At 61.8% G+C, this 13239-nt stretch overlaps 1 protein-coding gene across 3 annotated transcripts; it reads left to right on the top strand.

The window, feature by feature from the left end:
- Window positions 1-208: 208 nt before the first annotated feature.
- ZNF865 (zinc finger protein 865) lies at window positions 209-11603 on the top strand. Of its 3 annotated transcripts, none has more exons than XM_086354405.1 (2): window positions 209-671; window positions 7969-11603. In XM_086354405.1, exon 2 carries the CDS (start codon window positions 7995-7997, stop codon window positions 11124-11126), a length of 3132 nt encoding a protein of 1043 aa, XP_086210531.1. In that variant the 5' UTR covers window positions 209-671; window positions 7969-7994; the 3' UTR covers window positions 11127-11603. The 3 variants fall into 3 exon arrangements, with proteins under 3 accessions (XP_086210531.1, XP_086210532.1, XP_086210530.1); XM_086354406.1 differs by lacking the exon at window positions 209-671 and adding an exon at window positions 683-1314; XM_086354404.1 differs by lacking the exon at window positions 209-671 and adding an exon at window positions 1431-1773.
- The last annotated feature ends 1636 nt before the right edge of the window (window positions 11604-13239 follow it).

The following is a 13239-nucleotide window of genomic DNA, read 5'->3' as shown; positions in this document are numbered from 1 at the left end:
GTGTTCCCTCAGGGTCCCAGGGCTGGCCCCCTTCTCCCTTCCAATGCTCTTCTGCCGCTGCACCACCCCCATGCCACGTGCTTCATTAGCTTGGCGCTAAAGACTGGGTTGGGAGAAGCCTCTGCCGCCGCTCCCATCTACAGTGGACCCCAAAGCACTCCCTTTAATGTCCACTCAAGTAAAACATAGAACCTTCGGTGCAAACGTGACCCCGAGTCCCCGTTCCCCGCGTCATTCTAACCAGATTCCATTCTAATTATTCACCACTTTGGCCCATCTCTTTGTTCTGGAGCTGTTTGCAGAGACACAACGGAATTAAGGGTTACGTGCTGGACTGACCACTCCAGTGTTCTTGCCTGGAGAATGCCAGGGACGGGGGAGCCTGGTGGGCTGCCGTCTATGGGGTCGCACAGAGTCGGACCCGACTGAAGCGACTTAGCAGCAGTAGCAGCAACTAGATAAGGAGTGACCTGGACCTGCAGATGTCAGGACGTTGCGCAGTTAGGTGATGGCTGTGGGCGGGGCCTAGGATAAGGGGACTGAGGACGGGGAGGGGCTTAAGCAAGTGGGCGGGTTGGTGGGCAGAAACAGGGCGTTTAGAGGGAATGGATGGTTTATCCGACGGGAGGGGCTTCAAGGGGAAACTGCTGGAGAGCAAGGTGTTGGGACAGGTAGGACTTGAACTGTGAGGATGCTGAGCGGTGGATATAACTGCTGTGCAGGCCAAGGGGAGAGAAGAGGGTCCTTAAGAGAGGAGTACCAAAGGAGAGTCCCAGAGGAAAGCAGAGTTTAGGAGGAAGGGCTGGAGAGACTTGGGCTTAGCTGCTTGAAGTGGGGCTGAGTTAGAGGCGAGGCTTAGAGCGAGTATACGAGAGGGGCCGTGTAAAATGTGGTAAAACTGTGTGGTTCGAAACTTCAGCCTGCGTCAAAATCACCTGAAGGGTGTTTTAAAACGCAGGTCCCTAGGCCCTTCCCCCAGGGTCTGTGATTCAGGGAATCTGGGGTAGGGGGCTGGGAATTTACATTTCTAACGAATTTCCTGTGGCGCCGTTGCCGCAGGTATTCAAGCCACACTTTCAGGCCCCCTGACTTAGCGAAATGCTTTGGAAGTGCGAAACAATTGAACGTGAAAGCGGTGAGAGAGGCGGGGGCTTAAATACTGAGAGCGGAAAAGGCGGGGCTCACGCTCAGGGGCGTGGCTCGGCCCCAGAAGCTCCGAGAGGCGGGGGTTACCAGGGAGAGGTGGGCTTCCAGAGAGTGGGGGCCTTTGAGACTGGGAGTACGGGGCAGACTTCAAGGGCTGGGTCGACGAAGGTGGGTTCTGAGGCGGTGAGCGGGGACTATGCTAAATAAGCTCCGAAAGAGGAGTCGTCGGGGCTGGGGCGGGGCTTAGGCGTTGATTTTGCATAAGGGGCGTGGCTTAACGAGGGGCCCGGGGCGTGTGGGCGGTGCCCTAAGAAGGGGCAGGCGCACTGCTCTCCGCTCGCCCACCGGAAGCAGGGCCGGCTTCCCCCTGTCCCTGCGGCCCCCGAGCCAGCGCGCAGGCGCACTTCCCCTTCCCGGTCTCCGCCGCCACCTCCCCTTTCCGCTCCTCCACGCCGGCGCCTCGGAGACGGGCGCGATTTCCGCTTCCGGACGGGCGGGTAGGCGGGCGGCGCGGGGCTGCCGGGGAGGGGGAGGGGGTGGCACTTCCGGTCGGGCCCTCGGGTCTCCCCGGAGCGGCGGCGCCTCCTCCGCCTCCTCAGCCTCCTCCCGGCGGAGACCCCGGCGCCGGTGAGTGACGGGGCGCGTGGCCCGGGGGCCCGGGGGCAGCGTGGGCGGGGGGTCCCGCCCTGGCCCGTCTTGGTTCCCAGAGCGTTCCTATCAGTGCTTCTCGCGCCCGGCCCTCGCTGGGGGCCCCCCCATGACTGCTCCCCCAGAAGACTACTCCGGATAGCGCCCCATTACCGCCCCCAGTGCAGGACAGCTACCAGAGCGCTCTCATTCGTGGCGATCCCTCAGCTGCTGCCAGGGCCCCCCACTAAGGCTTTCTCATAGGTTCCCTTTCTACACAGCCCCCCCGTCTTTGCTTCCTGAAGGACAGCCCCCAAAATGCCATCGGCATTGCTCGTCCCCGTGCAGAGCAGCTGTCCGTGAACCCTCCCTTTGGTATTCTTGTAGGTTGCTTCGCAAGAGTGTGGTATTAGTGTTTTATAGCAGACCCCTATTTTCTCTGTCCACGCACAACAGCCCCCAAAGCTCCTAACCACCCCCCCAACGCCCCTTTCGTTACTGTAAAAATACATTGCATTCTGATCAGCCGCCCAAAATACCTTTTTTCCTTTTCTCCCCCACCCCTCCCCACAATAATCTCCCTTGAGAATATTGCTTTCGATGACCGACACCCTCACTCCCCCCTTCCATAAACAGCTCCCCCTAGAGTTGTGCTCTCACACACCCTCCCCCCCTTCAGGTAGGAATAGCTGCCGGTTTAGCCCCAGGCTCCCCTGAAACCCCACCCCCCACCCCGCCCTCCTCGGGGTTAGCGCCTGTCTGGGGTCCTCCCAGGGAACCCCACGTGAGGCTTTCCCCTCAGAAAGCTCCTCTGCCCCTGGCCCTAACAGCTCACATCCTCACCTGCAGCTTGTCCCCACGCCCCTTCTCCTGGACTCCCCAAGGAAGACCCAGCTTCAGCCGCCTCTTCCCTTGGACATGCATTCGTTCACTCTTCACTGAACGAATATGCACTTGCTGTTCCAGGTCCAGGGTGTACAGCGTGAAGGGGAGAGAGCCATACAGTCTTTGTTTTGTGGGTCTTTACAGTATGGTTGAGACAGATCAAAAGCAAGCAAACAAGATCGGTGCTGTTTTCTGGGTTTTTCTGAGAGCCTTAAGAGCTACTTCAGAGGTGAAACCTGAATTAGCACAGGCAACCTCGCCACGGAAAGATCTGGGTGAATTGTTCCCAGGCAGAGGCCCTGAGGTGGCTGTGAGCGTGCTGATGGGAGGGGCAGCAGGGGAGGTGGTGAGGTTGGAGCAGAGGAATGGAAGGGAGGATGAGGGGGGAGACGGTGTGATCTCACAGGGCTTCAGAGGTGGGGGCATTGTGATCAGTCACCTGGCCTTGATCAGCTCTGCGGAGCCCAGAGCATTCTTCATTTGTTCATTCTTTTCCTTTGTTCAACAACTGTTCAATGAACACCTGCTACACACTGGGGATGCAGCAGAGAACAAAACAGACAGCCCTGTCCTCGTGGAGTGCATATGCCAGCTCTGGGGCAGACAATTAAAAAGCAAAATATAGATACTTGTGTGAAAGAAATACAGCAGGGTAAGAGCATAGCAGGGCCGCAGTGTCAGAGGAAGTGACAGGAACGCCTCTTTCAAGAGATCCCTGTCCCCCCAGCACCGAGAAGTTAGGTTGGTGTGTAGACTGCTCTCCTGGACAGCTGCAGTCCTCCAGGGGGGATGGGGGGCTCCTTAATGCTCCCCTCTCCCGGGAGTGAAATGGTTAAGAGCATGAAACCTGGCTCGCACTAGCCTTCATATCTCTGAGCAGACCACTCCCTATTTCCAGGCCTCATTCAGTCACTCATTTAACACATTTGTCGAGACAGGCCCTGTTCTAAGTGCTGGAGCTAGACCAGTGAACAAGTCAGATGCAAATCTTGCCTGCTTGGAGCCCACCTCCAGGAGGGGCAGTCCAGCAACAAATAGAACATACGTGGTGGTACTGACTGGACGGCATGGCAACCCACTCCAGTATTCTTGCCTGGAGAATCCGCATGGAGCCCTGTGGGCTGCAGTCCATAGGGTTGCAGACGCACACGCGCATGCACTGACTGGAAAGGAGAGAAGCGAAGGAGGCTGGGGTGAGCAGGAATGTTGCTCTGGGTGACAGGTCATAGTGGTCTTGGAGCACCCTGTTGAGAAGACAGCATCTGAGCAGACGTGAAGGAGATGAGGGGGTGAGAGAGCCGTATGTATGGGAGTCCCAGCCTTCCAGGCAGAAGCAACAGCCTGTGCAAAGGCCCTGGGGCAGCGATGGAGCCGGCATGTGGCCAGAGCTGCCAGGAGGCAGCTGGGGCTGTGGAGGTCTTCTCTGACCTCCTCTGAGATGTCACTGCAGGTTTTGAGCAGAGGAGCAACAGTGACATGGTTCGGTCTTAGTCTTCTGTCTACTAAGTGAGAACAATAATAAAGCTTATCTTTTTCCTTTTTTCGTATTTATTTGGCTCAGTTGGTCTTAGTTGTGGCGCGCGGGCTCCGTAGTTGCGGCATGTGGGATCTTCATTCCCCAACCAGGGATTGAACCCACTTCCCCTGCATTGCAAGGCAGATTCTTAACCACTGGATCACCAGGGAAGTCCCAGGAATGCTTATCTTGCGAGTCTGTTGTGAGTGTGATTGAAACAAGACACATAAAACAGTGTGATGCTGGTAGCATGGAGGAAATGCCAGTGGCCAGTCCTGGCGTTGTGTGGCGGCAGAGTGAGTGGGCAGAGTGTATTTCCGGCACAAAGTGGAGTGAAGGCTTTAAAAAATTTTTATTTTGGAGAGAGAGATTGAAAGACAGCATGGAAATTCCCTGGTGGTCTAATGGTTAGGACCCCATGCTTTCGCTGCAGGGGGGACCAGGTTCCATCCCTGATCAGGGAACTAAGATCTTGCAAGCCATGAGTTGTTACCACAAAAATAGAAAAAGATAGACAGCATGTTGTGAGGATAACAGCATGTCCTCTTGAACCTCATCACTGGCCTGCGATTCCTGGCCCTGCCACTTGTTGGTGGTATGACTTTAGGAGATTAATTGACCTCTCGGGCCCTCAGTCTCTTCCTCTGTAAAATGGGGTTAATAATCTGAACCATCTTCTAGGGTTATTGGGAAGACTCATTGAGTCAACACACATGAAGGATTTAAAAGGGTACTTGCCACGTAGGAAGCACTCAGGCTCCCCGTTACTGTGTGTCATTGTTATTGTCATTACAGATGAGAATCTCATCACAGGGCAGCTTTATTGCACCAGCATGGCCCACAGGTCTGGGCATCAGGGGCCTGGAATCCAGTACTTGCTTTCCCCTCCTTGGGGAAAGGCCCCCTCCCACTTCTCTGTTTCCTTCCTTGTGCAATGGATCCAGTAATGTACAGGACGTTAGGAGGCATCAGGGTGATGGTCCACATGACACCCATCAGACAGTAAACACGAGTTGTTAGGACTGTGACTGCAGTTGCTGTGGGACTCCTGCCCCTTGGGAGGGGCTACCCCCTCAGGCCACTCTGCACGAAATACACCATACATCTCCTCTTAGAAAGACAGCAGTTTAAGACTCAGGTCCCCGGAGACAGGAAATGTGGCTCCTTTCCCAGTGGAAATAGTTGTGAGCCCGGTCAGTTTTGTCCTTCAGTCCCACCGCCTGCATCTCTCAGCCGCAGTCCTTCGGCATCTCACCTGCCCTGGAGGCCCTCTTCACGACATCATTTCCACCAGAACTCATCCTCCTGGGCACACCTCGACAATATCAGCTCCATCTCTGCTAAATGCTGCCACCCCACCCCCACCCCCCGCCAACCCCGGAAGTACTGTTCAGCACAGTCGATTCCCTTTATTCAACGAATTTATATCAGTAGACACCAACAGCTACAAGTTTGCCTCTGAGCCCAGCTTTAGCTGCATCTAACTTTTGTTACTTTTCCATTTTTGTCCATTTGATTTCCCACTGGTGATGAGGGAGGGTGCTGTTTAATTCCCACATTTCAGCAAATAACTTACCGAGTAGCCACGCTGCGCCAGGCGCTGTGCTAGGTGCTGGGCGCCCAGTGGTGAGCCACACAGGCCAAGTCTTCACTGTCTTAGGCGAGGAGAGCCGACAGTAAAGCGACAGCAAGAGGACATATGCGCAGTATATTGGCAGCAGTGGCTTTGGTGAAAAAAGTGCAGCAGGATGAGGGGTGCACGTCCCCTCTCCTGGAGGCAACATCGACCCGGAGCAGAGGGGGTTAGGGCAGGGGGCGTGAGGTCTGGGGAAGAGGGTCCAGGCAGGAGGGAGCAGCTGCACCGCCTCACCGCCATGTGTTCAGGAAGGTAACCCCCCTCCCACCCAGCCCCTGTAGAAACGCCCCTCATAACCCAGAGAGCACCCCCAAAGTAAGGCTCCTGTCCCCCCAGTTCCACCCTCACCTTCCTCCTCCTCGGGGAACCTCCTTGTGCGTGCGCGTCATGGCGGGGATTCCGAGGGTGCTGGCCTGGGGGAGCGCCCCGCAGCCTTAGCTGTGTGCTTGGGGGTGGGGCGGGGCTTCATCCCGGGACCCGGCCCTGCCCCCGTGGGGAGCTCCCTACCCACCCACCCCCCCATCCTTCACATGCCTCCCCACGGTCCCCTCCCCAGCCCACTCCAGCACTGCCTCCTGGACTCGGCTTCGCACACAGGCTTCCACCAGCACCTGGCCACGCCTTTGCTCCTTACGGAGATCAGATTAACCAGCCGAGTGTGAAGGGCATGGGCTGCTGAGTCGCACCCAGGGACACCAGGAGCTGGAGGCTAAAAATACTGACCTCCGGGCAGGGGTCGGGGAGGCACTCACCTTTCACCTGTCTGGGGACAGAGGCAGCCCAACGGGCAGGTGGCGCGGACGGGCCCACTGGCCCCTGGGGTGGTCTGGCCGCAGGGCCTGGGCCCCAGCAGAGGGGGGACAATGGCTAAGAAGCACGCCTGACCGGGCGGACCCTTCTCCCCGTGGCACTCCACCCGCTCAGTGGAGGCATTTCCCGGGGCCCCTGGTGGATGTCAGGCTGAGATCAACTGCAGGGGACACTGGATTGAGGCAGACGGATGCTGGCCAGCTGCAGTCTGGAAGGAGAGGTCCTGGAAAAGTGCTTAGAGAACGACTGCTGGGTGGAGGGAGCAGGAGTTGCCCCCAGGGGCGAGGGCAGGAACCCCCGCTCCTGGACCACCTGCCACCAGGCTCCTTCCAGGCGCGTGATGCCCATGAAGGTACACGTAGCTCCAGGGACTGGGCCAGCGAGCTCTGCCAGCCAGCCCCCTTAAGTCCCCCTCCTTCTGGGGGTCAGCGCCCCCTTTACAAGCATAGGTCAGGATGGGGATGGGGCTTAAACCCTGGCCCGGCATGTTTCCTACTGTTGCTTGTTTTTCCTCTCAGGCTGGCAGCGCCTCCTTCCTACCTGGTAGGTAGTGCAGGAACTACCCACATGGCCCTCGTCCCAGCTCTCCCCCCGCCCCCCCCCCCCACCCCGTTTGTCCTGACTTTGTGTTCCTACTATGAGGATGAGAATCCCCAGAGGGCCCCGAGTGTCCACCGGACCCACCGTAGCTTGTCCGGTCCTCGCAGCAGCCCTGGGAGACAGGGACATGCTTTGTCACCTCCACGTGTAGATGGGGAGGTTCAGGCACAGACAGGTTCAGGAACTTGTCCAGGGTCACACAGCGAGAGGCTAGCAGGGCATCGTGGCTCCACAGGCCACCCTCTTAACCACTCTGATTGAAACTGTTCTTGTCTTTTGGCAAAGGCAGAACCTGAGGGGTTTGGGAGCACAGGGCTTGGGCTAGTGCGTGTGTGGTGGTGGGGGCTACAGAGAAGAGGGCCTGGGCAACCCAGCCTGGAGGCCTGAAAGTGTTTCACAGGGGCCCGAGACCAGAGTCAGAACAAGGCGTGCCGGCGGTGTTGGGGATGGATGGAGATGTGTGGGAACCGCGGGAAGAAGGGAGAGGGGGAATCTCTGGAGGAGGAAGGAGACGAGGGCCAGAGAGGTCGCGGGCAGGAGGCGGCAGGCCCAGTGGGATAGGTCAGTCAGCGTGCCAGCGGAGCCCTGGGGGAAGACCACTCGCTGCGGGGGAAGGACAGAGGGACCGACGGGCGAGGACAGATAGTGGGGGGGGGGGAGCCCGGCTGGTGCCTGTGGCTCTTCTAGTGCCCGCAGCTAGGGGACCCCATGCGGCCCTGCCTCCTGAGCCCCGCTCTCTTCTCCGCAGGGTCCCCCGTCTCCCCGCCGCCCAGAATGGAGGCCAACCCAGCGGGCAGCGGTGCCGGGGGCGGCGGGAGCGGCGGCCTGGGGGGCGAGGACGGGGTCCACTTCCAAAGCTACCCCTTCGACTTCCTGGAGTTCCTCAACCACCAGCGTTTCGAGCCCATGGAGCTGTACGGGGAGCACGCCAAGGCGGTAGCTGCGCTGCCCTGCGCGCCGGGGCCCCCGCCACAGCCGCCGCCACAGCCACCGCCGCCCCAGTACGACTACCCGCCCCAGGCCAGCTTCAAGCCCAAGGCCGAGGCCCCCTCCTCGTCGTCCTCCTCGTCCTCGTCCTCCTCCTCGTCCTCGTCGTCGTCTTCCCAGGCTAAGAAGCCCGACCCGCCACTGCCGCCCGCCTTTGGGGCACCGCCGCCCCCGATCTTCGACACGGCCTTCCCTGCCCCGCAGTGGGGCATCGTGGACCTCTCGGGCCACCAGCACCTGTTTGGGAACCTGAAGCGCGGGGGGCCGGCCTCCGGGCCAGGGGCCGCACCGGGGCTGGCCGCGCCCCCGGGGACCCCTGGGCCACTCCCCGCTGCCTCGCAGGCGCCGCCGGGTCCGGCGGCGGGGACAGCAGGCTGCGACGCGGCCAAGGACGACAAAGGCTACTTCCGGCGGCTCAAGTACCTGATGGAGCGGCGCTTCCCATGTGGCGTGTGCCAGAAGTCCTTCAAGCAGTCCTCGCACCTGGTGCAGCACATGCTCGTGCACTCGGGCGAGCGGCCCTACGAGTGCGGCGTCTGCGGCCGCACCTACAACCACGTGTCCAGCCTTATCCGCCACCGCCGCTGCCACAAGGACGTGCCGCCGGCTGCGGGCGCCCCGGCGCCACCGCCGCTCCCGCCGCTGGGCCTGCCAGCGCCTGCCGCGCCCTCCTCGGCGCCCCCTGGGCCCCCGGCCGCGCCCACCGATGGCAGCGCGGCCCCCGCGGGCGCGGGCGTCGGGGTGGCCCCTCCAGTGGGGACGGCGGCGGCGGCGGGGGGTGGCGACGGCCCGTTCGCCTGCACGCTGTGCTGGAAGGTGTTCAAGAAGCCCAGCCACCTGCACCAGCACCAGATCATCCACACGGGCGAGAAGCCCTTCTCGTGCTCCGTGTGCAGCAAGAGCTTCAACCGCCGGGAGAGCCTCAAGCGCCATGTGAAGACGCACTCAGCCGACCTGCTGCGCCTGCCCTGCGGCGTGTGCGGCAAGGCCTTCCGCGACGCCGCCTACTTGCTCAAGCACCAGGCGGCGCACGCGGGCGCTCCCGGGCCGCGGCCCGCTTACCCCTGCGAGCTGTGCGGCAAGTCCTACTCAGCGCCGCAGAGCCTGCTGCGCCACAAGGCGGCGCACGGCCCGCCCGCTGCCCCCGACGCGCCCAAGGACGCGGCGGCCCCCGGCGCGCCGCCCGCACCCGCCTTCCCGCCGGGGCCCTACCTGCTGCCCCCGGACCCGCCCGCCTCAGACGGCGAGAAGGCGGCGGCGGCGGCGGCCGCGGCAGTGGTGTACGGCGCCGTGCCCGTCCCGCTGCTGGGCGCCCACCCGCTGCTGCTCGGCGGGGCCGGCCCTGGCGGGGCTGGGGGCTCAGGCGCCGGCACGCCCGGCAAGACGTTCTGCTGCGGCATTTGCGGGCGTGGCTTTGGGCGCCGCGAGACCCTGAAGCGGCACGAGCGGATCCACACGGGTGAGAAGCCGCACCAGTGCCCGGTGTGCGGGAAGCGCTTCCGCGAGTCCTTCCACCTGAGCAAGCACCACGTGGTGCATACCCGCGAGCGGCCCTATAAGTGCGAACTCTGCGGCAAGGTCTTCGGCTACCCGCAGAGCCTCACGCGCCACCGCCAAGTGCACCGGCTCCAGCTGCCCTGCGCCCTGGCCGGGGCCGCTGGCCTCCCCGCCGCCCAGGGCGCCGCGGGGGCGGCCGGCCCGAGCAGCTCAGCCGCGTCTGGGGCCGCCGCGGACGGGCTCAGCTACGCCTGCTCGGACTGTGGCGAGCACTTCCCGGATCTCTTCCACGTCATGAGCCACAAGGAGGCGCACATGGCCGAGAAGCCCTACGGCTGTGACGCCTGTGGCAAGACCTTCGGCTTCATCGAGAACCTCATGTGGCACAAGCTGGTGCACCAGGCGGCCCCCGAGCGCCTGCTGCCGCCCGCGCCCGGCGGCGTCCAGCCCCCGGAGGGCTCCGGCGGCACCGACGCGGCCACCGTGCTGGACAACGGGCTGGCCGGGGAGGTGGGGGCAGCCGTGGCGGCGCTGGCCGGGGTGTCCGGGGGCGAGGACGCTGGTGGGTCCGCGGCGGCCGGGGGCAGCGGGGGCGCCAGCGCGGGCCCCGAGCGCTTCAGCTGTGCCACCTGCGGCCAGAGCTTCAAGCACTTCCTGGGCCTGGTGACCCACAAGTACGTGCACCTGGTGCGCCGGACCCTGGGCTGCGGCCTGTGCGGCCAGAGCTTCGCGGGCGCCTACGACCTGCTGCTGCACCGGCGCAGCCACCGGCAGAAGCGAGGCTTCCGCTGCCCGGTGTGCGGCAAGCGCTTCTGGGAGGCGGCCCTGCTCATGCGCCACCAGCGCTGCCACACGGAGCAGCGGCCCTACCGCTGCGGCGTGTGTGGCCGCGGCTTCCTGCGCTCCTGGTACCTGCGGCAGCACCGCGTGGTGCACACGGGCGAGCGCGCCTTCAAGTGCGGCGTGTGCGCCAAGCGCTTCGCGCAGTCGTCCAGCCTGGCGGAGCACCGGCGGCTACACGCTGTGGCGCGGCCCCTGCGCTGCGGCGCCTGCGGCAAGACCTTCCGCTACCGCTCCAACCTGCTGGAGCACCAGCGGCTGCACCTTGGCGAGCGCGCCTATCGCTGCGAGCACTGCGGCAAGGGCTTCTTCTACCTGAGCTCCGTGCTGCGCCATCAGCGCGCGCACGAGCCGCCGCGGCCCGAGCTCCGCTGTCCCGCCTGCCTCAAGGCCTTCAAGGATCCCGGCTACTTCCGCAAGCACCTGGCGGCCCACCAGGGTGGCCGGCCTTTCCGCTGCTCCTCCTGCGGCGAGGGGTTCGCCAACACATACGGCCTCAAGAAACACCGCCTGGCGCACAAGGCTGAGGGCCTGGCGGGGCCGGGAGCAGGGGCCGGCCCGTTGCCCGGGAAGGACGCCTGACCCGGGAGTGTGCCTCCCCATCGCCACTCCCATCAGACGTCCCCTCCCGGACTCGTCCCTCGGGGACGCGGACCTCCTCCTGCCGGCCCTCCCATCCATCATCCTTCCGAACTTAAGACAGACTAGTCTCCTCCCCCAAGGCCCATGTCGTGCAGACCCTAGCCTGCCTCTCTCCACCTGGACCTCCCTGGCCCTCTCCTCCTCCTATCGGACACTGAACTCGACCCTCCGTCCACCCCTGATGTGTACCCCTCTCCAGCCCCCCTGCCCCAGCAGCCTGCAGCCCCCTCGGTGAGCTGGGTGGAGCCGGGTCTGGACAGCCTCTCCCCCTTCCCCGGCAAGCTGGCCGGACAGCGGAGCGCGAGCGGTTCGGGAGGGCACGGGGTGGGGGCCTGGGTGCTCTTGGTTTGTGGGGGTGGGGGGCGGGGGGCAGACGCGGCTTGTACAGAGCGGAGAATAATAAATCTTATCAACAGGGCCGCTGGAGTCCCTTCTTTCGTCCCAGGGGAGGGGGTTGAGCGCTGACAAACGGAAGGCTGAGAACTTCAGCTTCCTGGGATGGTGATTTCCCAACACCTTCTGCCTTGCCCTGCCTCTCTCTGCTTTTCCTCAATCAGCTGGTAGTCACTGAGGCTTCACCATGTCCAGGCTCTGGGCTCCCAGTGGAGCACGTGCAGAACAAGACAGGTTAAGTCATGGCTCTGGGAACCGACCAGGTACCTGGACCCCGTTCCCTTCAGAATGCTTTTGTGGTTTGTTTATTCCACGGCCAACATTTCCCCAGGGCCCATCTGCCCAGCCCTTTGATGGACACTGGGGAAACATTGGCACTGGCGGGGAAGAACCTGCTTGCCATTGCAGGAGTCGTAAGAAACATGGTTTCGACCCCTGGGTCGGGAAGACCCCCTGGAGGAGGGAATGGCAACCCACTCCAGTATTCTTGCCTGGAAAATTCCATGGACAGGAGCCCGGCGGGCTGCAGTCCATGGGGTTGCAAAAGTTGGACACGACTGAGTGACTTAGCACCGGGAAACACGAAGTGGACACGTTCCTGGCCCTCAAATGAGCCGGAAGAGAGCTGGTGAGCCAGGGCTGTTTATTATACAGCCCATTTACAGAATGTCTCCCTCCAGGGTGACTTTGTGGAACTCCAGAAGCCCTTTCACAGCCCCCATTTTGGTCCTCAGAGCAGTGAAATATATGCCCTGTGAGGCTGACTTAGCCCACTTGTCAGACGAGGATGCTGAGGTCCCCGAGATGAAAGGCTCCAAGGATACCTAGCAGGTTCGTAGTAGCCCTGGACCTACAGTCCTGGGTGCCTCAGGACTGAAACCTGGAGACCAACTCAGGTCAGGGGTCACTGCCTGGGTGAGTCCAGTTTGACCCACGAGAGGGCAGGAAGCCAGTGTGGCCACCTTGCTCTAATGCCAGAGACCCAGCAGGTGACAGACCTGGCGTGGGACTCAAAGTGAGTCACATGGATGCTGTGCACCATGCTGTAGAGGACGTGGAGTCTCCCAGGGGGTTGAGAGCATGGCACACTCTCCGTATCAGACTGGAGGGGCTAACGAGGCTCTCAGGAGGAGCAGGACATCCAAAGGATGACAGGGCCGTGGAAGCTTGCCAAGTGATGTGGGCATTGAATTCCAGGTGGAGGATTAAAGCGTGTCCAAGTCAACCCAGCTGTTCCAGCCAATTTTGAATAGATTGGTGTGGCCGGAGATGCCGAGGGTCGGGGACTGGCTCCTGAAGAGCCACAAATCCCAAACAGCAGAGCTCGGATGACCTTGGAGTCAGGGGTTGGAGGCAGGCAGCTGCTGGATCTGAGCCACTGATTCCGGTTTAGCCCATGGGAGGGGAAAAAAAAAAAGACTTGGCTGCCAAACTTTGAACGTGGAACGATTTTACATATGGGGACTTGCCTGGTGGTCCAGTGGTTAAGACTCAGAAACCCAGTGCAGAGGGCCGGGGATCAATCCCTGGTCGGGGAACTAGATCCTACATGCACAACTAAGACCCAATGCAGCCACATTAAAAAAAGAGAGCGAGTTCACATAATAGAAACAGCAATGCAACTTTTGAAAATTTGGAAGATCTCGCAACGTGGTCTGCA

This window comes from Bos grunniens, chromosome 18, assembly GCF_055505025.1.
Source record: "Bos grunniens cultivar Pamir isolate PY7600 chromosome 18, Bosgru_T2T1.0, whole genome shotgun sequence".
Taxonomy (NCBI): Eukaryota; Metazoa; Chordata; class Mammalia; order Artiodactyla; family Bovidae; genus Bos; species Bos grunniens.
The sequence above is the reverse complement of the archived record's forward strand: the minus strand, read 5'-3'. Positions and strand labels throughout refer to the sequence as shown.

Coding starts and splice junctions, on each gene's coding strand:
- ZNF865 (XM_086354405.1), top strand. CDS start 7,995: ATGGAGGCCAACCCAGCGGGCAGCGGTGCCGGGGGCGGCGGGAGCGGC.